This window comes from Branchiostoma floridae, chromosome 1 (genome assembly GCF_000003815.2).
Source record: "Branchiostoma floridae strain S238N-H82 chromosome 1, Bfl_VNyyK, whole genome shotgun sequence".
Taxonomy (NCBI): Eukaryota; Metazoa; Chordata; class Leptocardii; order Amphioxiformes; family Branchiostomatidae; genus Branchiostoma; species Branchiostoma floridae.
This window is the reverse complement of record NC_049979.1, coordinates 23,895,157-23,912,279: the sequence shown is the minus strand read 5'-3', so window position 1 is coordinate 23,912,279 and position 17,123 is coordinate 23,895,157. Positions and strand designations below refer to the sequence as shown.

Below are 17,123 nucleotides of genomic sequence, written 5' to 3'. Positions count from 1 at the left end.
TTTCCGGAAACCCCTAGAAAACCAAAGAATGTACTTCATGTGGGCAGCTAGGAGCTGACAGATGGCTCAATTCTTCTGTCAAACAAACACATGCAGGAAGATAAGAGCCAAGCCTCTCTCATGTAAACTCTGGCATCTCTCATCCCCTCACAGGTCAGGAAAGGGAAAGTCTATGTACATTCTTCACTCTGACATCCGAAACCACACACTCAACAGGGGGCACATACATGTCAACACTTCAAGGAGGCATATAGCACAGACAACATGATTGATGCCATACATGTATGAAGTAGCTGTACATACAACTATACATAAATTTGTCAGACAGTATAAGTTATAACACACAGTCCAGGCAAGCACCCCAACTTGGTGATATTGATGATTAACAATTACAGTGAAACCTGCCTTAGGGGTCACCTGAGTATAGGGGCCACCTGGCCATTGCGGTCACTTTTTGCCGGTCCCTTGGATTTTTCCCATTGACCTAAGCATTAAGAAATAGTCTATAGCGGTCACCTGTCGAATGCGGTCGCGGCCAGACGATTTTCGGTCCGGCCGCTATGCCAACACTGCCGATAGCGGTCACCGGCGTGACTGGCCGGCCGTGTTACGCCGCGCTATAAAACCCACGCGGGGTTCACTTTTTTTTCAATTTCTGCACTACATCAGCAAAATGTAGGCTAAACTTGGACGATTTACGAAGGAAACATTGAATAAAGAAATGTTGTTATTGTTGTTGTTGTTGTTGTTGTTGTCCTTGTTTAACGTCTACTTCTCCGCTAGACATGGTCTCTTGGTGCTTTTTCTGCTGGGTGCTCTTAGATTTGTTGACCTCGCTGGTGCTTGTACTCCGGTACTTTACATTGTACAAAATTATGTGATTTTATGCGAAGTTTTTCCATTTCTGTGCAGACTGGAAGGCTATATGGACAGATTTTACAAGTAGACCGTCCGTTCATGTATCTGATGTTATAGGTTCTTGAAATCCATGTACGCTGGTCTAATTTTCGTATTCCGCGGGCCAAAAATATCGGAATCGTATTTGCGATATTTTTCCAAGATGGCGCCAGCAGCAGTAAACAAGGTCAATAGGGGTCAGTGGACGACTCCATTGTTGCCAAGGTAAAATGTCGCAACAAGAATTCTGATGTATAGCACAAAATACGGTGATTATGGTATAAAAACGAATAAAATCAATCAAATCAACGTTATTTATGTGAGAATTAGACTAAGTTGGATTTTTGTAGGTATTCCAACGCTACCGCGAAAACGTTCTGCCGCACGGCGATCGGTAAATTTCTTACCATCTTCCCACACCCGCGGCACAAAAACTATCCGTTCCTAGAGGCAAAGTTACCCATGAAAATTAAGCATATAAGTTTCTCTTTCTTGTGATATGTTTGTTTAGTTTGTAAAATGTTCAAGACGCCAGAAATTTGCCGGTGAAAACGGCGCGCCGTGAGCGGAACGCCCGGCGTTGCGCGGGACGGGCCCAACACTTCCGCCTGCACGCGACCCCTAACCTCGTGTTTAGAGCGCTTGCGCATCGCTGTGTTAGACAGCAGCAGAATGAAAGTAGTATCATTGCAAAGAGCAGATTACGGGCTTTAAAATGATACCGGTGACAGTTGTGATCTTTTATTTTTTGCCGGTAAAAATTCCACTTGAAGCGATTGATCGATCTTTAATTGTAAAAATCTCCGCAAAAATTAAATTTTTGCCGGTTGTCACCCCTGTCCAAATGACGACAAAAAAATAGGCTACGTTTTGATGTAATCGGCATGTCTATTGCATGCACGCCGGCGGATCGCGAAGCTTGTTTTCCTGGCGAGGTCGGCCCGAGCGCCCTGTGTTTGGCCGGCCGCGCGATCCTGACGCGCCAAACTTCGGCCGCGCGCCTCTTACAAATAGAAGTTATGTGACTGAAGCGGCACAAACAGACCCTTTTCGACGCTATGGAGCAGGAATTTCCAGGTAAAATACTTTGATGCATTTTTAGTGTCTGTAGATTGTAGGTTTGTTTTGGGATGGGGGGCTTTTGTGTCCTCAAGGAAGAAAATGTTTTCTTTTTTTTTGTTTAGACCATTTTTTTATTTTTTTGTTCTGTCTATAGACAATGCCAGCAATGCAAAATCATGTCTTTATCCATGTTTTTAAGTCATGAGACAATGTAAAACATTGCAGGTTTAGATTTATTAATCATTTTATTTCTTTCTTTCTTGTTATGTGAAATTGGCCTTGTGAATCATAAATTTTCTTGCCTTGTTCCAAGTTCAAAATACCATGGTGTATTTTTTTTACTTGTTGAACTTGAGGCAACCGTGGCCCCCGGTTAGGGGTCAGCCGGGGAACCTATGCCCAAATTTTTAAAAATAAATAATTAATGGCATTTTCAATATCCTCAATATTATTTGTGTGAATCATTTCTTGCCTTGTTCCAAGTCCAAAATACCACAGTGTATTTTTTTACTTGTTGAACTTGAGGCAACCGTGGCCCCCGGTTAGGGGTCAGCCGGGGAACCTATGCCCAATTTTTTCAAAACAAATAATTAATGGCGTTTTCAATACCCTCGTTATTATTTGTGTGAATCATTTCTTGCCTTGTTCCAAGTCCAAAATACCATGGTGTATTTTTTTACTTGTTGAACTTGAGGCAACCGTGGCCCCCGGTTAGGGGTCAGCCGGGGAACCTATGCCCAATTTTTTTTTCAAAATAAGAAATCAATGGCATTTTCAATGTCATTGTTATCATTTGTCAAATCATTTCTTACCTCGTTCCGAGTCCAAAATACCAAGTGTATTTTTTCACTTGTGTGGCCACCTGTTAGGGTCAGCCGGGGAAGCTATGCCCAATAAAAAAAGATACTTATGGCATTTTCATTGTGAACTTCAATGTGAAGTAAGCTCGTTACAACCAGATTGCTCAAGTGCTCTTTGTGCCATGTGGCATTTTGTTTGACTTTGCACGTCTGGATAGTTAGAAAAGATCATAAATCTGCAGTACTTACCTGCAATATTATATTCTTGTCTCTACAGTTTGGTAATGGCGACCTCCAAGACTTGGTACCCGGGTTCAGTCGTAGAAGATGGTGTAGAAGCAATGACACTCACTGACTTACCTTCTTCCATCCGGTTTTGGGAATTTATCTAATCTTAATCTATTTTAACTTCAAATCTTCTTGATGTATTATATAGAATTCAGTTACATGCATATGTCAGTCTGATTCTTTCTTTATAACCACTTTATTACATCATAAAAAAGAACTGTATAACTACAAATCACCGTAGTGATGGTGTCGGGTACTTGGGTAAGACGTCTTCGCCGCAGATAGATGACCATCATCATTCATCACCATGGTAGACACAATAATAAAACTAAAAGTTTAATTCTTTATTAGGAGGAATATTCTATCTAATCCCAGATGTGGCTGATAAAAGACCAGCAGAGAAAAACCTTGAAGAATATAGGTTGTAGTACCAATAAGGAGAGCGAGATACACATGTATTGGATGGTGTAGGACAAATGTAAAGTTGACAAGTTAACTAGTTGTGCAGCCAGTTTAACTAAATAAAAGTGTTTAGTTTGTTAAGAAAGCACAGAACAGTAAGTGCCACAGGAAATGATAATTAGGCCTTTTTTTTGTGTGCAAAACTTTGCATGATACAGGTGATTATTACTGATTATATGAATTATCGGGAAGTACATCCAAGAAATCTATGTAACGTTACATTTACAGAAAATAGCCTGTGACCTTGAAAAATGTTTACCTTGTCATGATAAATTCAGTGTTTACATTGTCTATTTATCATTATTTTATCTCTTCTTATAGTACTAACATCTGTCATGACGTATTGTGCAAGTGTGAACTTATGCTAATGATGCAGTGTAACATTGTGCCTCATCAAATAATGCGAGATGTTCATGCAATCTTACCTTTGACCTTGACCAAGTTGACCTTCTTATTAAAGAAGTTACCATTGTTGACATTCTGTGGATGTGACATTATTTGGTAATAGGAAATAACATCATGCTGTACATTGTAAAGGTATATTAAGTATGGTACTCGGTCTAGTACAGTGCACCGTATAGTATACTCACCAGCAAAATACCATAGAACGCAACCAAAAATGTGTGTATATATACCCAAATTTACTCATTTTCTTATGAAGTACAGATAATATGACTGTTATTGTGTAAAAGAACACCAGTTAGTGCTGTTTTATGTGAAATATTGGAAGACATGGTCATTCCTGTCAAGAGACACAGGTGTGTGAACTTTGGAGGAATTTTCCTTCCCCAGGGGTCAAAGGTCACGCTGCCACCTGAGTAATTTGTTGCAAAATGCATACTTTGACCCTGTGTAAAAACATAATAAAAAGATATTAATGTCTGGAATCCTGTAGAATATTTCTATGTAGTGCATATTACAAGTAAATAAGATAAAATAAGCTTTTCAGCCTTCAGTTACCTTTTTATCACCCCTTAAAAAAGCTATTTTGTTAATTTTCGTAATTTATCGCGCGGCCGGCCATTCCGGAGGGCAGATTTTGGAAACTTCAAGGAGCCATATCTCAGCAACCGCTTAAGATATTTGCTTCATTTAAAAAGCATTTTACTTCTCTTTATTAGCTCTTTCAGAAACAGTAAAAACTAACGTTGTATTGTGTTTTTGAAATTTTGGTTGGAATACCTAATTTTTGTCAAAGAAATAAGCCTACGTAGGGAAAGCTTTATTTCGACGTGACCATCTCGGCATAATGGTGCATGCAGACAAGTCAAGCCAAGCCTTCGTGAACAAATGAAAGTTTTTGTGGCGTTTTGATGCTTAGAAATGATTATGAACTTGTGATCAGTAGTGACTGAACGTCTAATTTTTGCCGGCAACTAGCGGCATTTACACGATTTGTCTATTCGATTGGCAAAGTTGCCGGAGACTCGCGCTGTGACCCAAGCTCAGAAAATTCAGATCGAGGAACAAAGGAAAATGGCGGCGCTGACTTCGTGTTCAGACAAATTCTAACTGGATAAAAGACAAGAGAACCAAGCAAATGTCTGTCCGTTTTGACTCAGACATACGATGTCAAAGGCTTCGACTCCCGAGGGACACGCATTGATGTTGGTCATTCGGCGTTCCGAGAACGGCAAGTCCTCCCGTCCACTAGCGGCTGATTTCGGAGCAGGTGTCGGTCGGACTCAGATTTAAAGTGTTTAAATCAATAAATGTCTAATAATAGTATGTCTTCTCTGTTAATCGTTAATGTCATGATTAACATACATTTTGACTATACAGAAATAAGGGAACAGCTAAAGTGCTGTAGCAGTAGCAGACTAGTAATACAAATATATTTGATTAAACTGTTTGTTTTTAGTTTAAATGTATAACGTTAACGTTAACCTTAATAATATTGTCAATAAATACTCAGTATCTCAGTGGAAGCTGCATGTTATGTTTGTACATGGCACATTCTTATGCAACACCTTGGCCAGGAGTCATTGAATAGGTTGAATTGGTGTTGGAAACTTGGTATTTCTACAGACAGGAAGCTTTCCAGACCATAGCTGGTAATGTTTTTAATTTTAATAAAAGGCTGTATTTCAGCTAGTTTAGGACCTAACAAACTTATAAGTTGTATTCTTCACACCAATTTTAAATTATGACTCAATGTTAGATGACTACTAGTACTTGAGGATCTGATTCTGAAGCCAGGAGTAACATGACAATGATGACATAGATTGTTTTGAAACTAGACGAATAAAGACTAAGAATCCCTACTTGAGTCATCAGTGTCCAACAAAAAGACCAGCTGCACTTCCAAAAAAAGTTGCCAGGGGGCCCAACAAGAGCTATATGTATTTTCCACTTAAAAAATCACGAACCAGTTAGGTCCAGATCAGGAGATATCAAAACCGGACATTCCGCTTCAGTACAATAAAAAGCCACCAGGCGGTCCATCCAACATAACAAATATCATATTCATATAGATCCATCCACGACTTCTCAAGTTATGCTGTTCACAAACATATAGTGACAAACATGAAAACATCATCTTCTTGATCGATGATAGTAATGACCTCCCCAAATATCTGTTGACCTACAAAATGTACATCTATAAACACATACATGATTGTGCTTTCCTCATTAGTAAGTATGCAGTCACCTTTAGGGAGTCAATAAGTACATACTTAGAAGAACATAAGTGATAATTGAGCTATCTACATTCATGCTGCAAAATGTGCATGACATTTTAATGGGGTGCAAAATTACTGGCAGTCATTGCTGATAAAATCCTACTTATTCTCAAAGGTTACCAAAACACTTGTAATCAGAACCATAATCAGGATATTCATCCCATTATTTGTTTCCTCGTAAAGGGTTATTCTAACGCATTCATCCAAGTGTTGTTTCAGTATAAGGGATTCGATATGAGTACACTTTTGATAGAAATCTGAAATTTGCCAATCAAAGATTCCCCTTCAAAAGTACTGTACATGAATACAACATAGCATGAATATGTAGCAGGTTGGGCAAAAGGCAACTAATAGTCTACGTGCAATAACATGATCATGAATAATCATGAAAATGTTATGAAACTGAAATTCATCAAGTTGACAAAATAACCACTTGCTCTGCTGTCAACAGTAGTCTGGTAATATACAATGTCTTTCTCACATAATTATATCATAATATTACTGTTGATATTCTTGTGATTTGGCAAACATTGCAAAGTCCCCTAGTTGTGTTTAACCTACCCAAAACTCCCCAGACGAACAAAATGGCTGACAACTCAAGCGGCTGTGGGAAGTGAGCATACCAAGATATAATTTTTGAGACCAAACAAAGGAAAATTCAATTGCTGTAAATATTGCTGTGCAGATTCAACTTATGATGAAGAAAAATAACCAAATATGTGACTATTCAGTATAATTGACTCTGTAATTTTCTATAAAATGTACCTTTAAATCTTTCTCTGGAATTTTAGGCCCAATCAGCTTCCAGACAAAAATGACTAGATCTTTTGAATAAACAAACTTTGTCCTAAAAAACAAATTCTTAGATGTCTATAGTGGAGCTTGCTGTTGCTACACGGGAACAGGTTTTCTGGGCCCGAAGAATCTGTGCATGAAAAATTTGGGCATTAAAAAATATGATTCTTGAAATATTTCAGAAAAAGTGTGACAAGAAATATTTGGCAGAAAAATGTGAATCCATGAGATTTTGCATCTGTTACCTGAATGTTTTGTTTCAAAAACCCCTAATTAAAATCTGCATAAGGTTGTCAAATCACTTGGGCACGTCCTTGGTAATACTTGAAGATATGAAAAAGTTAACATTATCTGGGTCTTAGCTCTTTTTCCTGCACCACAGGCAGTTGTTTAAACCCATGCAACTGGGCCTTATGTTTCTCCTGCGGTATCAGCGGTTGGACTGCCAGAGTCGGACTTCCAAAATCCGACGCCTCCTCACGCCTTATGTTACTCCTATTGGCCTGCAAGAGTCGGACTTCCAAAATCCGACGCCTTGTGTTACTCCTATTGGCCTGCAAATGGTCGGACTTCCCAAATCCGACGCCTTATGTTACTCCTATTGGCCTGCAAATGGTCGGACTTCCCAAATCCGACGCCTTATGTTACTCCTATTGGCCTGCAAATGGTCGGACTTCCAAATCCGACTTCACACTTCACTGAACACATGGGGATTTCAGAACAGTGGAATTGGGGCCTTTTAAAACCCGTTTTATCTTCTTCAAACTTCAAACAAAAAATAATATTGGCATGTCTGTGTCGGCAACTCACTTTCAAGGCCACAAATACAATATTTATGGGTCAAGTCTACCGGTCAAAGCGGTCAAAGTCAAGGACCTTCCATCGTGAGCTCAATTCGTATTATAATCATGACATTTCATGAATGCGGTGTGCTGGTACGACATAACTTATATCTTCACTCTGCACAGATCTACAGTATAAAATTAATGACACAAAGAATGAAACCCTGTGTGAACTAAAAAGGTTTCTTGGTAGCTTTGTTTACAGCGAAACTTGACGAAAGGCATCACAGTCTGTGTGTGATCGGCCGATCGCATCAAGTTTAGAACGGGTTGCCACCGGTTGAACGTGGATTACTCTCTACATATTTGAAGAAACGAGAGGAAACTTACCTCAGAGGAGACTCCAGGGCCAAGATCGTCGGCGAAGGCGGTCAGATGAAGGCGGAGGACCGCGCTAACGTGACGGTGGTGTGTGTCTGCATACCTCCGTCTGATGCGTCTCCTCCGCACGGCGCGAGTAAACAGCCTGGCTTATTTCAGGAAGTTCGCAGGAATATACTAATATACAACATGTAGGGGTGATATTTTATTTCACGCCAATGTGAACAATATTTCAAGAACATCTACTAATTAAGTATTAATATCATATTGTAGGGTAAGTGGTCATTTAACAATAATGTTTTGATAGCTCAGGCATTGAACATCTTCAACAGAAAAAAACCCCGTAATCAAAATGAACTATTCTACTTAGCTTCCGGTTACCATACGCGACCGGAAGTGAGTGTAAAACAGTCAACGGCGACAGAAATAGATCAAGTAAAGGCTTTTAACTACTATAGGTGTAATAAAGAGCTATAAAATAACACTAAAAAGCCATTTATCTAGCTCTACGAAGACAAAATTTGTGCTATCAAGGAGGAAGATTCATATTTGTAGAATGACCCCCTGCGTTCAACTGACGAGGTGGCCGAGTGGTTAAGGCGATGGACTGCTAATCCATTGTGCTCTGCACGCGTGGGTTCGAATCCCATCCTCGTCGATAAATGTTTTTCGTTTTTCTCATTTTAATTTCACAATTTACTACGTAATATTGTTTTACGCCATTAACATGTTTTAGACATACCTTTAAATTCTTTCAAACTACTTCAAACAAATTATTAGAGCCATTCTTCACTTCTCGATTTTACTGCGGGTTTCCGAAAAATGTGGGCTAGGCCAGGTAGACTACCCCATCAGGAGGCCCTTTCTGGTCCCCAAGCTTTGAATAGAAGGGCAGTCAATTTTTCATCAAAGAAATTTCACTAAAGGCCCAAACCCTTTGCATGACATTGGGCCCCAGAAAGGGTAGCCTGCTGACGTAGCCCACTTTGCCTAGGCGAACCACAGCATGAGGTATAAATCCAGCACCTTTGTAATGACTCCAACATTACTGAAAACATCTTACCTAGGATGCATAATGTTACATTTTCAGCAACAAAAAACAAATGAATAAACAAACAACTGATGAATAAACAAACAACTGATAAATGAATGGTACTACACTGTATGTTGAATTGAATGCCAATGGAGAGGGTATGGGATAATTGTAAAATCTTTTTATTGGTCATGCTGGGCATTTTTCCTGTTAACTTCATTGTACCAATCATTTTGGTTATCCTCAAGGTATACCTTCCTCTCATATCTACACAAACCTATCTATAGAATACTTCCTGTTCTTTGTTTTACTTGCCCATCACGTCACTGTGTATCTTATTTTGATACATTGTACCATGGTAAATATTGGCTGTCTCATCTCTCAAGTATCTATTCATCTGTTTGGTAAATTGCCTGTTATGTGTATTGGAGGGGTCTACATGGGGTCAGCCCCTGACATTTGAGTGACAGGTATAGAATCCAGCTATGACACTTGACAAATGTCAGAAGTGTTATAATACCTAACATGCGCCTCAGCATTTGGGCTACAAGCACACCTGCGGCGCCATTGATGTCATCATCGCAGAGCAATGGACATCCAACACCTGACATGTACCCACCAACGTCTGCGAACAGGAAATGGGGATTTGTTCAACAAATCGTTTACCAGAGCCACCACAAGTCATAGGGAATAATGACAATTTTCCAATATACAGTAATGCATATGTAAATGGAGCTTCTTTAATGACTATGGTCTTGTTTCATTGGCTAGCTCAAGTGTGGTCATTTGTAACTGAATGGTTTATCTTGTGATTCTGTCAAATCTTAAAAATAAATCTGCTCAATGCTTTGTATTGTAACCATATAAGCAAAAGTGGCAATGGTATAGTTTGTCCTGCTTTTTCCTCTTGTGAAGGCTACGTTCAGAAGTTGGCAATATGATGTAAATAAATCAGATGTACATGTAACAGAAATACATGTACATGTAACAGCATACATTTCTAAAAATCAAAATCACAGGAAGACCCAAAAGTATACGTCTTCCTCTTTGTTAAACTAAAACAACTTTTACTTCCAGTATCCTCGTTTACAATGATACAGGTTCTTTCTCTTCCTTTTGGAAATCCAGGATCCATGATCTTCTTCATTTGAATGAAGAATCACACTATTGCAGACAAGAGGCCTCATTCTCTGGCTAGACATTGATGCTGAAAAACAACAAAATGTAAGACAGATGTAGAGAAATATAATACAATAGCATTTCAAACACACATAATTGGAATAGGCTTTGCGACTACAAACTCGGGCCAGCTACTGATAAATCTTTTGCATGGGCTCTAACAGTAGTTCAGAAATGATAAGTGAAGGTATTTAGTATACGTACTTGCTTGCTTACATCACATTGGATTTGGACCTTTCTTGAAAGCTCCTTGGTAATTATAGCAATAAATGTCTGGGTGTGGTATTGAATGCACTTTGAAAAAGCATTTAAGACTTTCCACCCTCCACACCGGTGTAAAATGACTTCAGCTAAGGAGGTAAATGGCGGTGGAAGGAGAGGGTTGGGCTCAGCCTTTTAAACAATGTGCACTACGGCCTGAAAAAGACCATGGGACTACCTATGGCTACATAGCTCTGGACAGATCTTTCAAGAGCTTCCACATACTGATACAATTTCTCATCAACAAGTTTTCAAGACATAAGCAATAATCTTGAAATCATATACATTGCAGCTAAACAAAATGTGCACTATCTAACTACAGCATTTTTACCTGATTTCTTTGTACTGCTTCTTTTCCACATATTTCTTCTTGTACTTCTTCTGGCGCCTGGATAACAAAAAAATAAAAGCAACAGGTAAGAGCCAACAGTCTTTTGCAACAATTTTCTCAACAATGTCTAATACGTGCAATGGTACACAGTACACTTAACCTATAAATTTAGAAGCACAGGAAACATTTGGGTGCACAACAAAATTTCAATGCCCTGGAATAATTGCTTTGATAGTCTTGCCTGATTTGATCAAATAATTTCTTTGACAGATGCACTTAAGTCAACTTTGAAACATCATACATTTCAGTTCAATGTTGTGTCTTTGACTGCAGTGCCTACATCATGCAGTGTTCATGTCATGAAAATTTACCCAGAGCAAATACCTTCAATCAAGTACAGTTCTTCCTTTCAAAAATCCTTCAAATGTACCAGAACCTTTGTACTTACTTTGCCTTCACTCTTGTTTCTAAGATATTTCTTCGCTGCAGACTTTTGAAGCGATCTTTGAGAACGCTTCCTTCAGGCTGTGGGAGAGAAAGGATTTACATATTAAACATCATAAAAATCATGAAAGTTGAGGCAGAGATCACGCAGAAAGTGTAGAATACAACTTCCCACAATTCAAGGTACAAAATGTAAATATATTTGTCTGCCGTCTCTGTCATTTGCCATTCTTACATATTTCATTTCAAATGAAAACTCAAACAAACATTTTTCCAACCTTAAACTCCCTGAGTGTGCCGACAAGCTCTTCACTCAGCTTGAATTCTGGGAAAGGTTCCTCGTACCTGTAGTACTGTTAAGGGTTGATCTCTTCACACAGGTTAACATCATCAAACACATCTGTCTTAAAATCATCACAAAAACAAAACTACAAGTTGATTCTTCTGCTTCTTTGATTACATTATGACATAAAGATCAAGGTACAACAGTCCCCTTTTTCTAAATCTACGACTAAGAAAATACATCCTGTATCTGATTCAGTTCTCTTTTGGAACTGAAATGAACTAGCCTGGTATCCAGCCGTATTATAGCAAAAATTTGTGGAGAGGACAGAAGAGACTTGGCTGGATACCAGGCTAAACAATGAACACCTTTCCAAACTAAGGAACCTTGGGCGAAAAAAGGGTAGGCCATAGGGCAAGAAAACAATAAAATTAGAAATGTTATAAAATTTGCATCATATAAAGATGTTTTAAAGTCTGATCGTCATTTTGTTTTGATAGGGGTCTATTAAAAATTATCCTGTAGCAAGCTATGAATGAATATACATTCCTAAATAATCAGTTACCCAGGAATGAAAAATACAATTAAACAATAAAACTGTCAGTATTTGGGGCACTTTATATAATGCAGTCAGAAAGGATACTTGTGTCTGCCGAGTCTCTTGGGTTTATCAGCATTCTGAGTTCTTATTTCTGCTTTCTTCTTTTGTCTTTCCTCCCTCTTCTTCTCTAAGGCATTGATCTCTTTCTTGATAGTCTTGAGCCTACAAGCATCACAAATATTAACAAATACAACAGCACCAATCCTAACAAATTTTGTGTATTTTGTGGTTTAGTGGCTAAAGGGAGAGGGAAGAAATTATTAACAACTAAGTTTTCAAGTTACCACTGGAGTTATTACAACCATAATGTGCTAACTGCATATCCATACATATCACATATCATCTATAATATAACGCAGCACATCATCACAATCATTTCTATCTGTGTTTTTCAGTCTCACCTGTTCACTTCATGCTCCTGGACCTTCTTGGTCTTGTCTGCCACCTTTTGTTGCTCCTGATAGGAAAAAAGACAAAAAAGCAACAGCTTACAGTTACACCAATTGTAAAATGGTTCATTTGTAGAAGAAATTATGGCATGGTTGTAAGTTAATGAGTGCATAGCACTTTTTCTACACACAGCAGCAAATATTGATGGCTGTTAATTAATCATTATGATTATTTTTACTCACTAAGGAGGAATGACCATACCTGCTCTCTTTGTTCCTTCTCCTTTCTCCTCTTCTGTCTGGTTTTCTTGTCTTCTGCCCTGATGGTGGCCTTGGGGACAGACTGGTCCCCTTCCTGTTCCTCCCCTTCATCCTCATCTTCTTCATCCTCCTCCTCAAGTAGACCCTCAGTTAACTCCTTCATTTTGTCTCTCTGGAATAAAAGAAGCAATTTCTCTTATCAACAGCACTAGAAAGGCATCATTTACAGGCAACTACATAATGTTTACCTTCACTTGGTTTAGCAAATTACTGCTGTTTATTATTACTCAAACACATTCATATGATATGGTGACTGATCAGCCCCTCAAGCTCTGTCCTACCACTTGTTAAATGAAACTGGACACCACAGGGTGTCTGCTATACCTACAGTAACCATGGTGACAGCCACCTGGTCCAGATCATTTACATTACTTGTTTGGAGAAGAGGAAGAAGGACAGGAGAAAGAAGAAATTTATGATAAGAAGCATCTCTTGCTAACAACATTACATTTAATATCAGGTTTCAATGTACTTACACGAGTAGCCCACTCTCTCTTTGGTGGCAGTCTAGCCTGTCTTTCTAACTTCTTCTCTGCCTTGACCTTCTTACTCTCCGTGCGTACTGCCTGCTGTAGCAGCTGCTGGTGGTCCTCAAACGTGGGGTTATACGACCCCCCAGGGTGGATCACCTCCACCTTGGGTAGGATGGACGGGTTCTTGGCATGCGTCTGTGTCCTTACAGGCTGGGATCAAGAGGATGGTACATCACAAATGCAATACTGGATTATGATAACACCTTTCTAACTGGCTGTTGCTATAACTTGCTGACATATTATTGTACTTTGTCTTATGTTGTGCACCCAAAAATTTTTGATGCACCTAAATTCTTGAAGCTAGGTACACTTGCACACATATTCCCAAAAATAAATTTTGAGCCCTGATTATAAATGGGCCAATGTCTTAATTATGAAGCTCCTACTTACCACCTTAACTCTTGTCTTGCCAGTCACCTGAGCATAATGCTCATCCTCCTCTTTCTCAGTGTCCTTTTCCTCTGCATCTAAATGTAAATCAATGGATGGTGAAAAATCTAGGCAATCTTTTTTTTTCTGAAATATCTACAGTCAAAAGAAACAGACATCCTTAGCTACATGTAAATGGCATCAGGGGTCCTGTGTCTGAGGAGGTGCCATGGGCACATTAAAAGGCGAAGGGCTAGCAACTCCTCCATGTGAAAATATACCCTGCTACTAAAACAGCAATTAAAATTGCTGCCCTTTGTGTGACTAGGTAAATGTAATACAAGGGTCTGAATGAACGAAATTCAACACAAAATGCATGACCAAGTAAAAAATAAGATTTTTCTTACCATTGCCCCAGAGGTCATAGTACTCCTTAACTGCTTGCGGCCTTTTTAACCCAGCCTGTACAGAGTTCAGCTTTAATTTCTTTCTCCTCTCCTTTGAGATGTACCCTGTCTTCTGCTCAAGTTCTCTAGCTTTGGCCTCCTTCCTTCTGACCTTACCAGATCCCATAGGAGGATCATGCCTATTAAAAAAAACCCAGATCCATTGGTATGATTTTTTTTGTCTTGAAGACTTTTAAAGGTACTGTATATGCAAGTATTGCATGCATATGTTGATGGAGGTTAGACATCCAGGTAATGAGATACACTAAATAGCAGTTACTCAAGCGATTTAATTAAATCATATACCTGTTGCTTGAATAACTGCTATTTGGCACATTGCATATATACATGATACTTTTAGGTAAGAGTTTAATAATACGTGACATTGTACATTATACGGTCTATGCTGTATAATCTTTTTTACATCTAAAGTAAAATATTTTCCATGTTTTTATATGCAAAAACCTACAACAGCAATTGACAAGATTTGATGAAAAACAGTTCACCAAGAATCACTGACTATTAAAACAGCAGAAATGTAGATCAAAGTCAAAGTTAACCCATGTTACCTACCCAGTGACAGGTTTGACAGTTGTCTCTCCGGCAATGATCTGATCTATTTTCAGTGGTTTCAGCTCTTTTTTCCTCTTCTTTGCCACTGTGAAAAAAGGAATGAGTTTTTTGTAATGAAGCTGTGAAAAACCTACTGAGGTGTAGCATCAATGCCAGACTGTTTCCAGGACCTGACAGGCCAGCTCTGAAGCTCTAGCCTAGGAAAGTTTATACAGGCAGCCCTGATTCAAACTCAGAGACACAGGTTGGGAAATTCAGGCTAGAGTACCAACTCAAGGAGAAGGAAATTCGAAAAAAATAGCCTATAACTTCCTTGGGATACAAAATGAGTGTAAGTATTGCTTAGCGGCGAGGTCTCTGTCATCTACGCAACCCGAAGGGAAAAATTTGTTACACTAAACTCATTAAGTGATGATAAAATTCTGTTCATACAACTTACCTGGTGCTTCAAGTTCATTGTCGTTTTGTTTGTCAACGTAGAATAGACTGTCATCTGCCTTATCTGCCACAAGACCACTGGAAGTGAACAGGAAATATGGTGAGTTTCTATTGTAATGTTGGGCTTACACTTACAGCAGTCTTATTGTCACAAAAGAGATCAGTGCAAAGCCAATAGGAATGTTTGCTACCGTCAATGCATCTTTTCACAATTCTGATGAGAGCTACTATAGTATATAGAATCAAATACTGTAAATGCAGAAATGTTCGCGGTGGATTAATGTTCACGGTTTTCGCGGTGACCACTTCACCGCGAACTTAAAACCACCGCGAACATTTTTCTAGTATGGTATTAGACTGCAGTCTATGGTGTTACCGCCAACTTAAAATAAGTTAAATCCACCGCAAAAAGTCCTTTTTCTCGCTACCGCAAAATTAAATCCCCGCGAACTTAAATGCATTTACAGTACACTGTCCATAGGCAAACTCATTTCATAAGCCCTTTGAGGATTTGGTCACGTGCCCACTGTCAACGGACAGGAACGTACTAGCATGTTCACACCGTCGGACCTGTCTCAGCTTATCACCAGTGGTTATGCGGTTTTCACCAGTATCTTTATGAATATACTAAAAACTAGAAACTCCACTCTACTCTACTCTAATATGAGAAATCTACCGACAATTTGAAATAAATCATCACTACTATGTACCATTTTGTGAACGTAATCTATGTTGTTGCAAATTGCACAAGAGTACATTCTCACAGAAGTCTGCCCGTGCCCTCTCAGAGTTGCCACAACTAGAGTGGAGGATTCTATTTCCTATGTACAGTACTCTTCAAATTGTACATTAATTTGTAGAGCATTTTGATGGCAATCTCCAAGATCATGCTACACAGGCAAGATCGCAACTTCTGGCAAATACTATTCCTTCCGTGGCCTAATGATATAACTTTACTTGGCTCAAGATTTGCCAGTGGAAGTTCCGTTTAGAGATTTCAAGGGGGAGGGGGGCATGCACGTGTATGTACTAGACTAGCTATGTGCGTACTTACCCGGTTCTTAGTTGCAGCCTCTGATCATCTAGAAAATCCTCTATGTCCTTGATATCGCTATGCTTTCTCCATGCAGACTTGTTCTTCTTGCTGACACGCTTTTTCCTGCCTCTGACTGACGGGTGTGGGAATAAAGAACCTAAAGTTTGTGGAGATTCGCTCGATTCGGAACTTTTCGTCGCTGCCATTTTGAACGAGTCCACTTTAAAAGCAGGGTGGTCAGATTACAATTTTATCGCTTCATTAGTACAATAAAGATGTTCTCTCCAATCCAAAATACCAAAATATTATTCAAATAATAAATGAAATTTAAAACTTCGTTCACATTTTAAAATGTATGATTTATGTGCTCTTTTAACATCAGATGTCCGAACCCCTATAGACACATTGGTATCTCTTAAGGTCAAAGGTGACATTGACGGATGTTATTTGGCTTTTTTTCCAAGAACTACGCGTACCGGCATTTATTCTGCCCTTTGCGTGGAAAAAAAGTTGAAATGTAGACACTTCAGGGTTTATGTGCTTACCTTTCAGTAGTTACATGGACGAGTCTCTGGATTTGAGTGCCGAAGCGTTACATGACCACTCTAAAGGGTGTTAAAAGGTCTGTGTATATTGTTATTTTGCACCAAGGAGGTAAATTATAGCAAGGAGGTTAAAGAAAGAACCTCCTTGATTATAGCATGTAGCATCTCATTTATATACCATTGATACCTTTGA

General features: G+C 39.0%; 2 protein-coding genes and 1 non-coding gene across 4 annotated transcripts in view; 1 reads left to right on the top strand and 2 right to left on the bottom strand.

Moving 5' to 3' along the window:
* The window catches only part of LOC118430234 (protein dispatched homolog 1-like), a 36,230-nt gene extending 27,885 nt beyond the window's left edge, over positions 1–8,345 (bottom strand). Inside the window, exon 1 of one of the 2 annotated variants that reach the window (XM_035840945.1) lies at positions 8,158–8,345. The gene's annotated coding sequence lies outside the window, so the exon portion shown is untranslated. The remainder of the gene's footprint in view (positions 1–8,157) is intronic. The other variant, XM_035840953.1, reaches the window with a different exon arrangement.
* Positions 8,346–8,724: 379 nt separating this feature from the next.
* On the top strand, positions 8,725–8,806 carry Trnas-gcu. The gene has a single exon. It is a non-coding gene; the product is annotated as a tRNA-Ser (tRNA).
* A 536-nt stretch (positions 8,807–9,342) lies between these two features.
* LOC118430259 (ribosome biogenesis protein NOP53-like) lies at positions 9,343–16,637 on the bottom strand. The gene is made up of 13 exons (XM_035840986.1): positions 16,404–16,637; positions 15,351–15,427; positions 14,912–14,996; positions 14,300–14,478; positions 13,914–13,990; positions 13,467–13,673; positions 12,932–13,102; positions 12,682–12,737; positions 12,323–12,442; positions 11,675–11,741; positions 11,401–11,477; positions 10,953–11,009; positions 9,343–10,388 (listed from the first exon to the last, which is right to left on the bottom strand). Exons 1-13 carry the CDS (start codon positions 16,589–16,591, stop codon positions 10,376–10,378), a joined length of 1,374 nt encoding a protein of 457 aa, XP_035696879.1. The 5' UTR covers positions 16,592–16,637; the 3' UTR covers positions 9,343–10,375.
* Positions 16,638–17,123: the final 486 nt, after the last annotated feature.